The following is an 18,497-nucleotide window of genomic DNA, read 5'->3' as shown; positions in this document are numbered from 1 at the left end:
ATTAGAAGACAATGATTGTTCTCATATTCGAGTACATAGGTATTGGAAAACGAGAATCTGGAAACACAAGGAAGAAAAGAACTGTTATCGTTCAAGATTACGATGAACGGAGTGGGTTAAAGAATATTTTCAATCTGATGATGGATTAAAATCTATGTTCAAATTTGAGCTTCCAACACGTTTGCATTGTATTTGATGGTGTTGTTGAGCGAGAAACTAGGGGTTAGAAGTTGATGTTTTTGTCGTTGTTTGTATGAAGAATGGTGACCGATTTGAAAGTGAATTAGAGTTTAAATTGGATTAAAATACTTGGGATGCTATCTTATTCACGATAAAAAAAATTGTATCGATTAACCTATACTATGGTTACCGGAGAAAGGTTGAGCCACAGCCATAGGCCGGTTGATTCCTAGTCTCTGTTAATATGTGGTTCTGTTTTGTGAAGACTTTACCCACAATGAAAATCTAGATAAACTATTAAGAAAAAACTAAACACATCCGTTAATTTAATGATATTAAAATAAGATAAAATAAAATAGAATGTATCTGTAACAAGAACAGCCTGATTAACATGTACAATTAATCGAGCCCAAGACCTAATATTGTAATCCATAACATCCTCTCAATTATGATCAAATTTCTGAATAATACACCTCGGGTTGGTAAAATATCTGAATTCTATGTGGAGTAATCCTAGAGCACATACGTAACGAGAATATGGAAACAAGAAACACAGAATAATAACCTAAAAGTTAGCACCCCAATTTTGAGATATTTACCTCTCTCATCAGAGAACACCACGTGTAAAGTAGCATGACTGAATCAACGGATAAGTTTGAATTAAGATACAGAGCACTAAATGTAAAATCCGTACATACAGAGTTAGGTTTGCCAAAGGCAAGTGGAGAGTAAAGACAAATCAACAAGAAAGCCTTGAGGATCAGGCGAGCCACCCTGCACGATGTCAATATTCGAAGCCGTGACACAAACCTGATCTAGAGAGACACCGAGATCGAGAAGAAATACCAGAGTAGCAACATATGTACACTCTTGAGGAGGGATGTAATTCAGATAAAGCACGTCTAGTAGGATGTTCCATGTAGTAGTAAAGTTTGTTGTATAAACATTTTGTCTATAAATATTGAGTACCTCTCAGAAGAAACCAAGCAAGTTTTTAGGAGTAAAGGTTAAGCTAGGGTTTACTGAGATTTTAAGAGTGTTTGTATCTTTTCTTGTAACAAGTTCTCCACCATTAATAAATTCTTTAGATTTAAAGTGGACGTAGGTAATAATACCGAACCATATTAACTTCTAATTTTTCATCTACTTATTTATATTTTCGTGGTATAGGTTTTATATGTTGATTTTCATGCTTTGGTCTTGCGGTCCAGATATATGTTATTGTGTAGCTAGAAAAATGGCTATTACACACCTCTGAACCAATCAAATAAGAAACCCCATTGAAAGATGAGTCTTTTAACTTCATTGATGATGGTCTCTTTCTCTCTGTATTTTCTTTTTGATATCACCCTCTTGACTTATTGGCCATTATTCCAGTTGCTCTTTCACAGAAGTTCTATGTGTCCAAGATGGTTGAATCCTTGAAGTGAAGTAATCCCAAATTGATCTTGAGAAGTTGTAATGGAGAAAGATGTGGTCCATTATTTCCTCATTTCCGTTGCAAAGGTTATATCCTTTGTTATCAGGCTCACACACATCTTGACCAGATTGTCCAAAATTAGTATGGCATGATTCACTAAAAACTAAGTAAATAAGCATAGTATTTTATGAATTTTCTTCTTCCGTACATAGCTGAATCCTATAGCATCGGAATTATGTTTCATCAGGCATGCATATCCTTCTTTGACAGTGTCTTTTTTTTTTTTTTTTGATATGAAGGAAAATTTTATTGCTTAAGTGGGAGAATTGTTAATGTCTCAAATAACTTCTCTGAGGAAATTTTTAGTTTCTTTGACAGTTATGTTGTGATATTTTCACATGAAATTGTGCATATTCCACTGCTCAATGATGATGGGTCTCCTAATAGGTTAAACAAGTGTGTTAGTTCTCTTATTTCCACTTATGAATCTTAATGCTTAAGTTAATTTGTCCATATTTTTGTTATATGAGGTCAGCAATATTAGCTTCCTTTTTACTTACAACTTTATAGGCATTCTGATGTGATTAGAGGAACGATACCTCTTCCTTCCCTTTGTCTTTTCAAAATCTAACCTTTGTTTCCGTTGTAATGTTAGTTGAGGACATCATATGCAACAACACCTTCTCCTTTTGAATGCCTCTCCAGATGCCTCTTCCATATGGGAGTTTATATTTTGTTGCCCAAAGATCTTCTTTGTATGATTTGGTTTTGAGTTGAATAATCTTTCTCCACATTATTTCTTTTCATTGTAATACCACCATTTTCCAGTAGGGATATGCTGATTGATTTCAGATTTCCTATTCCAATTTCTCTCATTTAATTAAACTCTCGCAAGTCACCCAATCTGATTTTTTTCTTCTCGGTTGTTATTCGCCACTAGAATTCTCTCATGATTTTGGTTTGTCTTTTTGAAAAAACGCGGGTCTAACAACCACACCCAATATTTCGATTAGAAATCTGTATGGACTAACTCCAATATACTTTCTAGAGATTCAACTAGACAGTCATACTCAATCTAGAGAAAAGTATATCGAGGAGTTAATATCTCTCTCACTTGATTTGATCTTTACTCAAGCAAATAGAAATCTGCGAGTCTTTATCAAATACAAGGATAATAACTTGGATGGTACCGAAGACCAATATCCAAGTGTCAATCAATTTAAATCAACAACCAAGGGTTGGATATTCTAATTGATTGATCTTAACACATAACCTGTGATATTTTAATTATATAACAAAAAATAATGCGGAATAAAAATAACACAGACACCAGAATTTTGTTAACGAGGAAACCGCAGATGCAGAAAAACCCCGGGACCTAGTCCAGATTGAACACCACGCTGTATTAAGACGCTATAGACACTAGCCTACTACAAACTAACTTCGGTCTGGACTGTAGTTGAACCCTAATCAATATCACATTGATTCAAGGTACAGTTGCGCTCCTTACGTCTCTGATCCCAGCAGGATACTACGCACTTGATTCCCTTAGCTGATCTCACCCACAACCAAGAGTTGCTACAACCCAAAGTCGAAGACTTTAATAAACAAATCTATATCACACAGAAAAGTCTATGATAGGTAAATCTGTCTCCCGCAGATAGACCTAAGAGTTTTTGTTCCGTCTTTTGATAAATCAAGGTGAACAGGAACTAATTGATAATCCGGACTTATATTCCCGAAGAACAGCCTAGAAATATCAATCACCTCATAACAATCTTAATCGTATGGTAGCGAAACAAGATGTTGCGGAATCACAAACGATGAGACGAAGATGTTTGTGATTTCTTTTTATCTTGCCCTATCGGAGATAAATCTCAAGCCAGTTATTCAATTGAACTCGTACGATAGAAAATGTCAAGATCAGATCGCTCAACTACAAGAGAAGTTGTTTCTTATGGCTTCACAATCCCAATGAAGTCTTTTAGTCGTTAACCTACAGGGTCTCGGGAAGAAACCTAAGGTTAAAGGAGAACCGACTCTAGCAAAACCAACTAGCATCACACAGGAGGTGTAGGGATTAGTTTTTCCAGTTGCTAGATGTCTCCTTTATATAGTTTTTGAACCAGGGTTTGCAATATAAGTTACCTTGGTAACAAAGCACTCAATATTCATCGTTAGATGAAAAACCTGATTTCTACAAGCTAATATCTTTCAACCGTTAGATCGAAACTTAGTTTGTCATACACAAATGGAACGTGTTTCATTTAGGTTTGAGTAACCGTACCTAAACGTGTACAGTTGGTTCGTTCACAAATAGTTAACCGAGGTTCGCCATATGAGTACTTTCATATCAACCATATTCATCTTCTTCACAACTAGCTCAAATGACTTCAAAAGAGCTAGTTGAAGAGTTGTTCAATTGCTTAGGTCTTTATACATAGACATAAATAGAAACAAAATCGGTTTGATTCACTTGAATCGATTCTTGAACAATATAGCCATGGTTTGCAAAGATTGCATTCCTTATTTATTTATTGTTTTAAGTTCATGAACTTCCGATTTGAGAAATAACCAGCTTGGGTACGCGTACGGGTACGTGTACCTTAGCTACCGGATTTGAGTTTGGAAACTCAGCAGAAATTTTCGGTTCGAAAACTTACGTGGGTACGCGTACCTAAGGTGACTGGTTTTCCGGTTTGTAAACTACAAACTCCAGCAGAAATTTTCGGTTAGAAAACTTCCGCCAGTACGCGTACCCAACCTGTCTCCTTTACCAATGTCGCATGCACAAGTGCACACAATTGGTTTCCGGCACATGGATTTATACACTAATGTGCGAACACACTATATATGCTTATATCCATAGTTGGTTACATAATCTCAACTCTACATTTCAATCATTGAAACATTCTTCTGTAATGTTATAAAAGTCGTTATTCACAACTATCGTCATCAAAGATATTTTCAAGATTGAAACGTCATCACGACTTTCGTCACGGATAAAAATGAAAAGTGGTTAAAGCGAAAAATTACCAACACGTATTTCGAGAAAAAGATATGAGAGTAAATTCGGCTCGAAATAGCAAATGTGTATGTATGAAAACTATCATACTTATACGACTTTGTCTCAAGAGTAGGAGATAGAGAGGTAGACTTTTGAGTGATAGATAAGTTCAAGTCTCCACATACCTTTTAGTCGGATGAAGTTCCACTGGTTCCTTGAGTAGTTCTTCGTCTTCGTAAGATGATCTCCATGGAGTCTGGAGCCCAACTACACTAATCTGTCCTAAACCGAGACTTAGCTATAAGTAGTCTAGAAATCAAGACATATAGTTTTGACAACTAAATTTGACAAACATGCTTGAGATAGCAACGATGCGAGTTCGACTGAGCAATGCTCTAACACTTTTCTCCATTGATCTTGGCATTTATAAGAAAAAGATGAGATATGTTGGTAAGTTGATTAATGCACTGTTTATAGAATTGAACTTTGGTTGCTCTACATAAGAACTTTCTTTTCCAAGATGCTAGTTTTTGTTGAATCTCTCTATAATTCCTTCCCATATGGATGTTTGAGTAGGAGTACTGCCAGTGGCATGTCCAAGTATCTGATGATAAGTGATTCAATATGACAATGTAAGAATTAATTATGAACGGGTATCTCCGTCCATGTACTTGCGTTCTGCCACAATGCCGACTATAGTGCCCTTATCCATATTAACTTTTAATCATATTATTGCCTCGTACATTTGCAGCACCAATACTAAGTTTCCGACCACTTTTTCTTTTGCATTCAAAAAGATTAATATATCATCCGCAAATTGCAGATGAGACACATTGATGCCTGAGTAGATGCTGAAATCTAGGGAGCATATTAAGTTGTTCAGCCTTCTTCACCAATTAGTAAGTATTTCAACCACCAGTAAAAAAATAAAGGGAAATAATGGGTCTCGTTGTTTTAGTCCTTTATGGTGTTAAAGGGTTGTATGGCTGGTAGTTACTTTGTGAAATGTGAATCTTATTTAAGAATTCTAATTCTACGAGTGAAATCGTGGAGTGATTAATGAATATGAAAGTTCGAAAGTTTCCCTATAGAGTTTAAAAGTTACCCTCGAAAAAAACTTATCGTTGCACATAACATAAGTTGTCCTTCACTAACTTCATAACCGAGGTACCAATACCTATCTCAACTATATTAACGTTTGTACTCTTCCTCGCTTTCATCTATCAGCACGACTCTCTTTAGGTTCTTGTTCTGGAAATTTTTGGCAATTGACTTACACATATTTCCTAAGTTAATGGTACATCATTATTAGGACTTGGGAGCCTCTTCCAGTTGAACCATTCACTATCTAATAACTACAGCTTACATTGTAATTTCTCAAAGCTACAGTGAAACTGGAATCCATCACTTCGTATAAAGCATCAACAGAGTTTACAATAGTAGGAAATACCATATGGTCCTAGGAATAATATATTAGGATGAGTCTAGTCCAGTTGACCCAGTCAACTGTCTGTTTGGTCCTTTTTTAAAATATAAATTATAGTTTGGTCATAGAATTTATCGTTTGGTCCTAGGGTGATGTCATGGATTATGTAATTGTCATCCAGTAATGGCAGAAATACCCTTTTGGGACCATTACATCATCCATGACGTCACCCTAGGATATATATAGTCAATTATCAAGAGAGAAGATATTATTTTCAGATTCTCTTTCTCTCTCTTCTTTATTTTCAGATTTACTTTCTCTCTCTTCTTTATTTCTAGATCTAGTTTTTTTCTTTCCCCCATTTTTTTCTCTGCTCATGATGAAAAAGATGAAGATGATGATGAACGACGGTATTTTTGGGTTCTTTTTTCTCTGATAATGTTGTTATTGATGATGATGATGATGAAGGCGATAAAGAAGATGATGATGATGAAGTTTTTGCGTTTCTTTTTCGTTTTTTATTGATTTACTGCTGCTGTTGAAGATGATAAATACGATGAAGATGATGTTTTTGATGCCGTAGAAGATGATGATGATGTTTTTTAGATGTAGTTTTTGTGTTCTTTTTTTGGTATTTGTTGTTTGATGTTGTTGTTGAAGATGATGAAGACGATGAACATGATGAATACGATGTTGTTGCTGTTTTGAAGACGATGATGTTTGCTGCTGTTGCTGTTGAAGAAGATGGTGATGTTTTTTTATGGAGTTCATTCCAGAAATGAAGTCTGTTTTTTATATGGAGTTCATTTCTGGAATGAAGTCTGTTTTTTTAGGTTTTTATATGGACTTGAAGTCTGTTTTTTTTTAGGTTTTTATATGGACTTCATTTATGGAATGAAGTCTGTTTTTTAGGTTTTTACATGGACTTCATTTCTGGAATGAAGTCTGTTTTTTTAGGTTTTTATATGGACTTCATTTCTGGAATGAAGTCTGTTTTTTAGGTTTTTACATGGTCTTCATTTCTGGAATGAAGTCTGTTTTTTTAGGTTTTTATATGGACTTCATTTCTGTTTTTTTTTTTAGGTTTTTATATGGACTTCATTTCTGGAATGAACTGCTACAAGAAATAAGTAAAAATTAACACAGAAGGGTACTTTTGTCAGTTTAATATTTTTAAATAATTATGGACCAAACAATAAAGGCGTTTTCCTGGAGGATCAAACAGACATGGGCCCACCTAAAAAGGACCAAACGATATTTTTCCCTTTACAATATTGACAGCATCCCAACTTGCCCAATCCTCTATTTGAGCATCTCCAATGCTTGGGGTCAAGGTCATCCTATGTGGAGGTTTTATTATATATTTAAATTAGATTTTGTGCCAGTGCTACGTACCGGGCATACCCGTAAACCATCTATCATCATATTTTTTTTTTAACTTTTAACCATATTTTTTATTTGGTGTGATGTGGTGTCGCATCTCCCCGTCGTTCATTTTTATTTGGTGTCCCAGGGATTCGCCCCTCCCTGTCGCTTAGGATTTTTGATTTGGTGTGGCTCGGCTTCGCCTCGCCTCGTCCCAATGCATTCTTAGAATTTTTGATTTGGTGTGGTTCAGCTTCGCCTTCCCCCGTTCCAATGCATTATTGGCTCGGCTTCGCGTCGCCTCGTCCAAATGCATGCTTAGGATTCTGATTTGGTGTGGCGCAGCTTCCCCTCACCTCGCCCCGTACCGATGCATTTTTTATTTTGGTGACACGCGGCTTCGCCTCGCCCTATACCGATGAATTTTTAAATTGGTGTGCCTCAGCTTCGCCTGGCCCTGTCACTCAGGATTTTCGGTTTGGTGCAATTCTTTTATCTTTGTTCAATAAAGACAGAGTTCGAAAAGATGGTTAAAAGAAAAAGATGCCCCGTCCAGTCACTTAGGATTTTTGATTTGGTTTGGCGTGGTTTCGCCCAGACCCGTCATTTAGGGTTTTTAATTTGGTGTCGCATGGTTTCGCCTCACCCGTCGCTTAGGATTTTTGATTTGGTGTCACAGGATGAAGCTTAGGATTTTTAGTTTGGTGTGGCGTCGCTTTATCCTGAGCCATCCCGATGCATTTTTTATTGGGTGTGGCGTGACAAACCGTTGTCTTTGGGCATCGTCACAATACGAAGCTAACTTCAACTGATATAATTTGCCTCAATTAAATTAGGAGTTCACCCTTCCCATTTGTAGTATATAAATAATGGTTCGATGAATATCTTTGAATAATTTACATACAGCCCACAAATTACATAATATCATTGTAATTCTTTGCATACTGCCCACAAATTACATAATATCCTAATTTACACTCTTCTCTGATTTTGCAACATACTGAACAACTTTCCCCCCTACTTTGTGTAACATGAAACTGAAGACGTATGCCATGATCTATTCTTCTGATAATTCCTCTCTTCATCCTTATCATCGACGTGACTCCAATCCCCATGACATGGTGTAACTCTGCTCCTTTTATTCATCTGAGATAGAGCATCTGGCAATGCATACCCTGAACAACCACCAAAGGGGTTCTGATTTTGAGCGAACATTCCTCCATAAGGACCAGCTGCATAACTGATGTAACCATTATAGGGATTCATAAATCCATCGACAGTGAAGACGGTTTTCTTGTTTTGGTTTTTCGCAGAAGCAAGGTCCTTCTGTTGCACTTCTTCTTGCCCCAATGCAACATTAGTTTGTTTGTAATATAGCTCAGGCTTACAGGTTGAGAAATGGAATGACTTGATAAAAATGCAGAGAGAAGTGGAGACAGTTTACCTTGTTAAATCAAAAATAGCTCCACTCTTGTTGACACGATCAATAGTAAACTTATCAATTTCGACCACAATACAATCAACTGAATCAGAGAGAGACCATGGGATTTAATATGCTACTTTTGGTTTCGCCCAAAGTATATACTTACGAAGATGTTGAAGGGTGAAAAATTCATTTTCAGTTCCATCTCCCCACCCTAAAAAGCGAGGTAGATCACCATTTCCTATAGCAAATAATTTATCTCATTGAACTGCTAAGGGATAATATATTTAAACATTAAAGGAAGTGACCAAATAGATTTAGTAGCAGACCACGAAGGTTGATGGTTAATATAATGTGTTGAGGTAAGTGTTAATACCTGGCTTACTGGAGTTGTTGCATGGCTTGACTTACTTCTCGAAAGAACATGTTTTATATATATTAATTATACCTCCCTGCCGGTATCATAAATATACAACTGAGCAAATCCATATTTTTTAAGGATCTCTCGGTAACTATGTACCAATTTTATGATAATTTTTCCAATGCAATCTACACATCTAGGGACCATTCCCATCTTAATTTAACACCATGAACTTTTCTATCGTGCAAACAGTTGAATATACAGAGCAGTACGATCATGGTAACATCCAAGAGTACTTATGATAACATCTAAGCTAGCTAAACAGCCACTTTCACATCATAAACCCCAGAGTAATGGTCCTAAAGCTACCGGTGGTATGCCTGAACATCTTAATTCAAAGCATATTGATCAAAAAATCTTAATTCAAAGCAAACTATACTTAAAAATCCTTAAACGAACAAAAATAAATATGACTTTACTTACAACTGCTCATACATGCATGCATTCTACCCTTGTAATCAATCCATTTATCTTTGTCATCAACTCTTCACTACAGCATATTGGAGGAAAGAATAATTTAAGTACAGCTTAAGATATCAAGGGAAATTAAAGAATCAGATAACATGAGTTTTTGACCACCAAGCAAGCAACAAATGTGGTGATGCCGAGATACGACCACAAAACCAAATTAAAAAATGCTTATCCGCGAAAAGATTTGGAAACGGCAAGATTCTTTAACCACTTCATATCAAATAAGTATTTTTAAATTTGGTTTCAATCTAGCAGACAGAATACATAGGCTATATGCACAATGAAAGTAACTAAAGCAATTGATCTACAACTAAGCTAATACAGGAATACAATCTAGGCAACTCACAGAAAACTCATACATGGTAAGGATAACTTCCATGTATACTCATACAAATAAGTATTTACCTATTATATTGTTTGAAAGGATACCTTCTAGACACCTCTCAAAATGGTAAGTACAAATGAGAATTCATTCATCAATGTCTCGAAACTTCGCAGTCTTGGTCATCCATTTCAACTCCCTTGTTTGCAGAATTTAATGCCATCAATTATAATTATCAAAAAAATCTATTCCACTCTAACATCCTGCATTGAAAAATAAAAAATAAAAAAAAACTTAGAATCGAAAAATTAGATCTAAGAAAACGGATTGAAATTACACTTTGTTGAATTACTGGTTCCAGGAATTTTGTCAAACACTTTGTGTATATTGTTGTTGGTTTGAGATATGACATTTTTGTTGATGTCTAAGCCATTCTGTATCTTTTTCAAATATGCCTAATATGAATAAGTCTTCGAATACCCTACAGAAAGACGGTAAAAATGGTGCAAAGAATCCTAAAAACATGTTTTGGGGTATCATTTTATACACACAAACAATCAAACCAAACCAAAAGGTTCTTAGCTATAAGCTCTCAATCAGGCTAAATCTTAATATGCAATCAAATCAACAGAAGCTAACTTGTCTCTGAAAACCCAATATGATTTTAATCAATCAGCACCAAATTAAAACTCAATGTGAGTTTTTTTTTTTTAAATTACAGATTTAAAAATCTAGGGTTTCCACATGTTTACCTTGATCTTCCTATCTTCTGCGTCGTCTTTGTAATCAAACTTTGCCTCCTAAATCAATGTTATAAACTCTGCCTCAAAAATTTCCTGCAAACATCAAGCACATAAAGCAAACATACAGAAGAAGAAAGATGAAGTGTTTGTTTCGGCACACGGGAATATCTGGGACAGAACTCACGGATGGTTTGTCCACCTAACTGGCGTTAGTAACGTCCAGTTAAGTTTTCGGTGTAAACCGAGTGTAACAAATGTATTAGCCTTGGACTTCAACAGAAGTGTTGTCCACTCACTTTTTGTGTAACGCCGTTACTAACGGGCAGTTAATCCGGGTGTAAACGAAGTGTTATTTAAGTTTTAATGTCTTAGCCAATAGAGTCTCGTCAAGTGTCCTTACAAGGTTTACTAATGCGCAAAGCTTTTATCTAATTTAATTGTGAGTGTGACGTGGGAGCTCATATGACTTAGCATTTTAAAGCAACCCTGTTATAGAGGCGGCATGTTCCATTAGAGGGGCGATAAGTGTGATAGCAATGTCCCTCTTATTGGTTAGGGGGTGTCCTATAGGGGGTGTAAATTGACTAGATTACCCTCTCCAATTTTTAACCTAATGGAATCAGAAAAATCAAAAAACTTCTTTGATTTTTTCATCTTCTCTTCTCTTCTCTTCTCCTCCTCCATTAAAATTGAAATTTCATCGTCCTCGATTAATCAGCGATTTGAAAAATTGATAATCGTTGATTGAAAACTATATTTCGAAAAGACCCAGTTAAGGTTTAGTTTATTGTGTTTGATTTAAGTTAGTTTTGTATCAAAAATTAGGGTTTTGGATCAAAATTGAAACTGAAATTTCTGTGTTGCATGTGAGTTATGGTTGGTAATAACTCCAATTGGAACCGTAACTATAGATTTGGTTGATGTTATGGTTCATTTAACTCAAATACCAACCGTAAGTTCTTGATTTTGAGATAAAATGTTCAGTTACGATTTTTTTTTGCAACCGTAAATTACTTACGGTTGGTCTCTTTACTTAAGTTACGAACCGTAAGTTGTCCTGAATGTTTCATTTTTTTTTACGGTTTGTAATTGCATCACTGTTATCAACCGTATTTGAGTTACGACTTGTAACTCAAATTATCTTACCAACCGTAGGTTAGTTACGGTTGATCCCGATTCATTAGTTACCAACCGTAATTTGTTACGGTTACTATATGTTGTCATTCTACCAACCGTAACTGGTACTACGATTGGGTTTTCCCCAAATTGAACCAGTTACGGTTGGTATTCGATACTTTTGGAACCGTAACTGAGAGTTACGGTTGGTAAGGAGCTAAATTCCAACCGTAAGTTCTTCTGAAATTTTAAAAGTTTCTATTTTTTTACGTACTTTAGATAATTTTGAGCGACAAAAAGCTAATGGGAACTAATTTAGAGATTCACCCATCTCAAATTTGTCACCGAAATCAATCATTTTGGTTGAGTGAATCAAAATCTAGGGTTTCACAAATATCACAAAAGTTTTTCTTTTCTTCTCCTCTAAACCTTTTTTTTTTAAACTCTAAAAATCTGATTTTGATTTGTTTTAAAATTAATATAAGTGAAATTTAATTATCAACACTAAACTAGTTTATCAACACTAAACTATGTAAGGGTTAATTAGTCATTTTCAGTTTTTTTTTATAAGAGGCACCTCGAATTATCATGTAATGATCCTTTTTGTCCTATTCACTGCCGCCTCTTCGATGGAATCCGTCGCCCCTTTAACAGGATTATTTTAAAGGAGGGGAGATATAGAAACAAATGATGGTGCGGACATAAGATATAAGGTCATGAAAAAAACCTATTCTGGATTTTTTCCTTTACCCCTTAGCCGTGGCATCTTTTTTTTTATGCATTGAAAATGAAACCTCTGTCAAAAAAATCTTAAATTTTATGTGCGATGCTTTTTTTATAAGACCTTTTTACCCCTTCTTGCATTGGATATGCTCTGACACCAAAAATCCTTTAGAATGTTATTTGACACGTGGCTCTCGTATCACTATGTCCAGTCTATGAAGTAACTGAACTAACCATTACTCGCGGATTTCTCTCTCGCTAGGTGACAGTAAAACAGTGCGCCTTCCACTTATTCATAGCAACCATGCCAATTAATCAAGGTATTGTCTAGGATTGCACAAAATTCTCTTTTCGTCAAGGATTGCGCAAAAACCTTGACGGTTGAACAGAAACCCTGTAGCGTAAAAATTCTAGGGCATGATGATGCACGCAGAACCATCCTTCCTAAGTCCTAACAACTGGTCCGCAATAGCAACATTGAAATTTGAGGGTTTCATTTCCAAGTTAGCCTTCAAAAAGAGTAAAATAATAAACAAAGATTGTGAAACTCAAAGTAAACTACCCAATTACCCTTGATGGATAATTACCCTTGATGGAATTACTTTAACAGTTGCATATCACTAAAAAAACAATTCCAAATTTACAGCCAAAAATCAAAATAATTAAACATACCACAAAATATCGAATTTGACACGCACATGCAAGCACAACGAAACTCGTGTACGAAGCTATTGTAAACTAAAAAAGTTGAAGACTTGACGTTACCCTTTACTTCAGAAGAGAAATCCCAACTAAAGGGTGTTACTTGTATCTATTTGAAATGTAACAGAACTTGTTTTGTTTTGATTCTATGTCAAGAACATTCATAATCCCATACAGCAGAAATCCTTTTCCACCAGATCAACCAAAACAGCAGAGATGAGACTACCATAAGAAAAAATGACATTTCCAACAAAAACCGCTGCTAAAATCAGCGTATTACACCATCATCCACTTGAGTATTAGCTGCAAGAAGCAACAAACAAAATGATACCGATAAGTTAAGCAAGTCCTTCTAAATTCCTCATCCATACTCGGTTCTGTTTGGCTCACATTCAAGCAATTAAAAAAGACATTTGTGGTCTTGGCTTGGGTTGTAAATTCTAACCTTGAACAGAAGGGTGACGAAGGAACTTTGCTCAAACTGTATATTTGCTCTTGGCGAACCTCTCTGCCTTTTTAGCATCGTCCTGAAATTATCAAACGAAAAACTATGTATGATGATATTCTATGAGGAAGTTTCAAACAAGGAAATTTAAGAAACTCGTCCTTACATGGAAGATGAATCCTATGCTCTCATTGTAATCAAGAAACTCCTTCCACTGTTTCCCAATGCTCACCTGCAAACACGACTCATGTAAGATGTTTGATGAAATTTGAAGAACATACTAACTAGACCACAACAACTAGGAAGTATAACCAAGATTTGGATAAGCTAAGATATATCTAACACTAGGTACAGGATATATTTAAGCCATGCAAATGGGATCAATCATCTAACATATAAATTAATATCTAGCTCAAACATGGTGAATGAAAATCTAGGAAGCCTACCTTTACAACTAGGAAGCATAACCAAGATTTGGACACGTTAAATTTTTATTAAATATGTATGTTGGACAATATATTCAGTCGTGGACAATATCCTGAATCAACAAACTCAATTTGTAGCCTTCAAGCGGATTTCATCATCTACCATTTAAGTACCCATTAATTGTTCATAATTAAAACCCAGATACACAATGGAATCAAACGTCCAACATATAATTTTCTGTATAGCTGGTACCATAATTTTTTAGTCAAGCGTCAAATAAATACTTGATCCATCAAGGAAACATAACCAAGATTCGGACACAGTAAATGTGTATCCACAGAGGAACCGGTCATTAAAACAATAAGAAGTGACATATTGCTGGTAAGATGTTGGACCTAAGCACAATTTTCAGGCTAGGGAAAAAATGCTGGATGATTTCACGTTCAATCAGGCAGCAAGCGAACACTACGCTTATGTAGACGATAGTACTTACTTGTGCAGTTTCATTTGTAGCATTTTTGGTCCATATAGATATTTTCTCCTGCTTACCCCTGACATTAATAACAGCTCCACATATTTCATCACCATTATCAAACTGCTCCCCAATCATAGCCAACAACTGTCAAAGGAGGGATACAGGAAAATTAGACGAAATTTTATCAGACTGCAAGAAAGTGAAACGATAATTCAACTGGGATCTTTGGCATACCGTGTACAACCAGGATGTATCAGATTTCCCTCTAGGAAAACTTATGGTCCACTTCCCTCCATTTGCACATATAGGGTCTTCCCATTTTGGTTCAATTTTGTGCTTGAAGCAATGAAAATCTGCTCCAACAGCTAACTTGCTTGGTTTATGTATATTATTGTACAGGCTGAATTCACAAGAATAATCATTAAAATTAAGTAAAATTAAATTGAAAAAATAAAAAGACTGTTAGCAGGAAAAACTGAATTAGCGGAAAAGAGTTTTAGATCTTACGAGCAACTTGCACATTTAAAAAACTCGAAGATAATGTGAATTTCCTATAAGCACACAAGATTTACCATCTGTTGTTGACCATTGATTATAACTTGTTCTTGTCAGCATAGCTGCTCAACGTTATGTGGAAAACTGGAAATATATCTTTCTAAGTTCAGCCAACTAGTGATGTGTAGTTGCTAATTGCACATAAAGGTGTCATGTTTAGTTCCTAATCTATCTGACAACAACTAAACAATTGCACAATTAGGAAGGCATCCTACACTATGGATTCAGAACACAGCTATCAACGGCCAGGCCAATCTCTTGCATGAGATGAACTTGTTTCTGTAGTACTTCTAAAAACCTAGTAATTGTTAATTACCCAATGCAGATAGAATCCCATCTTATACATTATATAGGAAATGGGTAAAAATTCAAGGCCCTCCCTTGAAGGACATCATAATGAAGGGACCAAACAGATAAAATGTAGTCAAAGTTGCATCGTGATATACCACCTAGTCTCTATGGAACATAGTTATAAGACCAAACAAGAAAAGGTGTGACCAACTTCGACAATAGTAATAGTATAATGCTACGGTGGAAAAAAGTATCGTATAACATGAAAGCAAATTCTTCAGTAATTTAAAGCTCATACTACTGATATTGTTCAGTAACTTTTCCAATCAAAGTATTACTCTCTTGAATGTGTTACTAAATTCAAATGTAAGTAATAACCTTTCCAGTAGAAGTGTCTAAATTACCCTACAACAACTTAATACAACATCAAACAGCAGAAACCCTACTCCATTGATGCAAAATTCTAAGAGCAAGGGCTATGGAGTGAGGGTTGTCATTCAAAATGAATGAGTTTCACTAGATTTGATCAAATTAGGTGCTGCTATGGAGTGAGAACACCCACTCATTCATCAAAAATCACTCACATACCCGTTCAAGCGAATGAGTGGTCGACAGTCTTCACTAGGAGGCTGATCTTCTGCCTCCTGAGAAAAACTTGAGTTAGGAGGCTAATCTTCTGCCTCCTGGAGAAAAAATTGTCCTAGGAGGCTGATCTTCTGCCTCCTGGAGATAAAAAACAAAAAAAAATATATATTAAAATATCTAAAATCATGTTGGGGAGGCTGATCTTCTGCCTCTTGGGTGATTTTTTCTCTCTCAAGCGGCTGATAATCAGCCTCTTCAAGAAATTTTCTCTCCAAGAGGCTGATCATGTGCCTCTTAGTGTGTATTTTAGCCTCTCCCATGGTTAGAAACACACTCTTTCACTCAGTCTCTCACTCGTTTAGGTAGTGAATGAGTGTTAAAAACACTCATTCCATAGCCCTTGCTCTAAGGGTATCATATTCTAGCGGAAAAAAAAAAGAAGACAACCATGTTCACGAGAAACCCTAATTTTGATGCATCTTATGCCAAACCATGGAGTCATGGATGAACCTCAAGAAACTAAAATACGAAACAAAGAAAATTCACACGAATGAGCTGGAAACTAAAGAACCCTAATTCCAAAAAAAAACAAGATAGTGATTATCTTGAACTGAAACCGACTTTCGAACAAAAAATTGATGTAAAGAAGTTGAAAGAAAGGAAATACCTCCAAAACTCCTCGACAGTACCAAAGGTATGAACAGGTCGAATGGAGCTACCCCAAGTAGATTGCTTTTGTTTAGCAGCAGGACTATCAAACCAGAAAGTCCAAGAATGTTCTAAAACATGAGGCTGATGAGGAATTATTGTATTCGGAGAGGTGGAATGATCAGATTCATCTCCAGTAATTTCACCTTCTTCGATTTCTCCTTCACCCACAATCAAGGATGCCCTAATTTCCTCTTCTAAACTAAGACCGGCAATCGAATCGACTAACGCCATTACTTTTTCTTACTTACACAACACACTAACAATATCTCTATATGTTTTGTAGGATTACTCGATCTTTTTGTTGCTCTGGAAGACAAAGCACGAATCTGAAAAACTCTTCAAGAAACACCGGAAACCCTTGGGTTTGATTTTGTTCGACTGAAATTTCTTTGTTGTAGGGGGTCGGGAAGGCCGGTAAGCTTATTATTATAGGGAGTCACGTGCAATGTATTGCACATGTGTGAGGTGTGTGAATCGTCCGTGAGAGGTATTAGAGCGTCTCCAATGCTAGGGGTGGAGGTTATCCAATGTGGAGGTCTAAATAATACATTTTTTTTTATTTTTGGTCGATCAACGAATTTCATTTCATTCAAATTAAAATAGTGATTACATGTTTGCTTACAAGATTAACAAAAACATCAAAACACATAAAAAAAATATCAAGATAATCAAAACCCTAATACAAATAAGGATATCAATTACAAGTAGACCGCATAGATAAAGAGCAATAAACCGCAAAGGAGAGATGATGGTATATTTCGGAAATAATTCCGACCATTTAATTTGATTGTATTCTTCTTTGAAAAGAGATGCTCCTGGAAGGAGGGAGTATTTTTTCCCATAAACTTGTAGATCGAATCGTTGATGTTTTTGAACCAAGAGTAGCAAGCCACGAACCAGCCATCAAAGATCGAAGAACTCGCCCCGACGAAGAAAAATCGCCTCAAAACGGCGAAGAAACATGTCAAAAGACACAAAAAATGATGTACAAACATCTTATTCAATATACTATTACCTAAAACTTGAAAAGAAAAAGAAATCCTTGCTCGGATCTGGTCCAAAAGGACAAAATCTGACCAAGAAAGATGAAAAACTCTAAGGTTTTTTTTAGAACGGAAGAGAAAAGAAAGAAGAAAGAGAAAATAGAGAAAGAGAAATCAATAATAACACATTTTCTAGAGAGGTCATTCACATATGGACAAAATAAATAAAAATTAATAACATTTAAATTTCAACACCAAAATCAGCTCCAATCCCGAAGGTTTTGTCTAACAACTTTTAAATTAACATAGAAACAAATCGAGGATGTAAACTTAGACCCAAGGTTATGGAGAAGGTTTTATTTAGACTTTTTCTTCCACCCCCATATAACCACATTTCCCAAAGACCTTAACCTTGCATTGAAGATGGCATTTTGGTGGGAAAAGTCTTAAATTTTAGGTGGCATGCTTTTTTATGACCTCCACCCCTAGCATTGGAGATGCTCGTAATTCTTCTAATCATATGAAAAACTCACCCGTTGTAGCTATGAAAATAGAGGAGGGATCCATTGATAACCCCTCTTTTTGATAAGATCGACCAATCTATTATAGTTGTCGGACGATAACATATAGACGGTCTAGATTTTTAAGATCATAAAAAGAATTTGATGGATACTTTCAATACCCTTAACCCAATAAAATATAAAATA

At 35.7% G+C, this 18,497-nt stretch overlaps 1 protein-coding gene and 1 long non-coding RNA gene across 4 annotated transcripts; both read right to left on the bottom strand.

Annotated features, from left to right (window-relative positions):
- Positions 1-8,224: 8,224 nt before the first annotated feature.
- Positions 8,225-10,900, bottom strand: LOC113289942. 3 transcript variants are annotated; one of them, XR_003331282.1, is made up of 3 exons: positions 10,788-10,900; positions 9,198-10,298; positions 8,225-9,062 (listed from the first exon to the last, which is right to left on the bottom strand). It is a non-coding gene; the product is annotated as an uncharacterized LOC113289942 (long non-coding RNA). The 3 variants fall into 3 exon arrangements; XR_003331280.1 differs by having other exon boundaries at positions 8,225-9,732; positions 10,119-10,298; XR_003331281.1 differs by having other exon boundaries at positions 8,225-9,732; positions 10,143-10,298.
- A 2,293-nt stretch (positions 10,901-13,193) lies between these two features.
- Positions 13,194-17,190, bottom strand: LOC113289940 (eukaryotic translation initiation factor 4E-1-like). Its single transcript, XM_026539377.1, has 6 exons — positions 16,764-17,190; positions 14,900-15,065; positions 14,684-14,809; positions 13,931-13,996; positions 13,765-13,846; positions 13,194-13,622 (listed from the first exon to the last, which is right to left on the bottom strand). Exons 1-5 carry the CDS (start codon positions 17,036-17,038, stop codon positions 13,796-13,798), a joined length of 684 nt encoding a protein of 227 aa, XP_026395162.1. The 5' UTR covers positions 17,039-17,190; the 3' UTR covers positions 13,194-13,622; positions 13,765-13,795.
- Between the last annotated feature and the right edge of the window lie 1,307 nt (positions 17,191-18,497).

The sequence above is a fragment of the Papaver somniferum genome, chromosome 6, assembly GCF_003573695.1.
Source record: "Papaver somniferum cultivar HN1 chromosome 6, ASM357369v1, whole genome shotgun sequence".
Lineage (NCBI taxonomy): Eukaryota > Viridiplantae > Streptophyta > Magnoliopsida > Ranunculales > Papaveraceae > Papaver > Papaver somniferum.
This window is presented reverse-complemented; position numbering and strand designations above follow the sequence as displayed.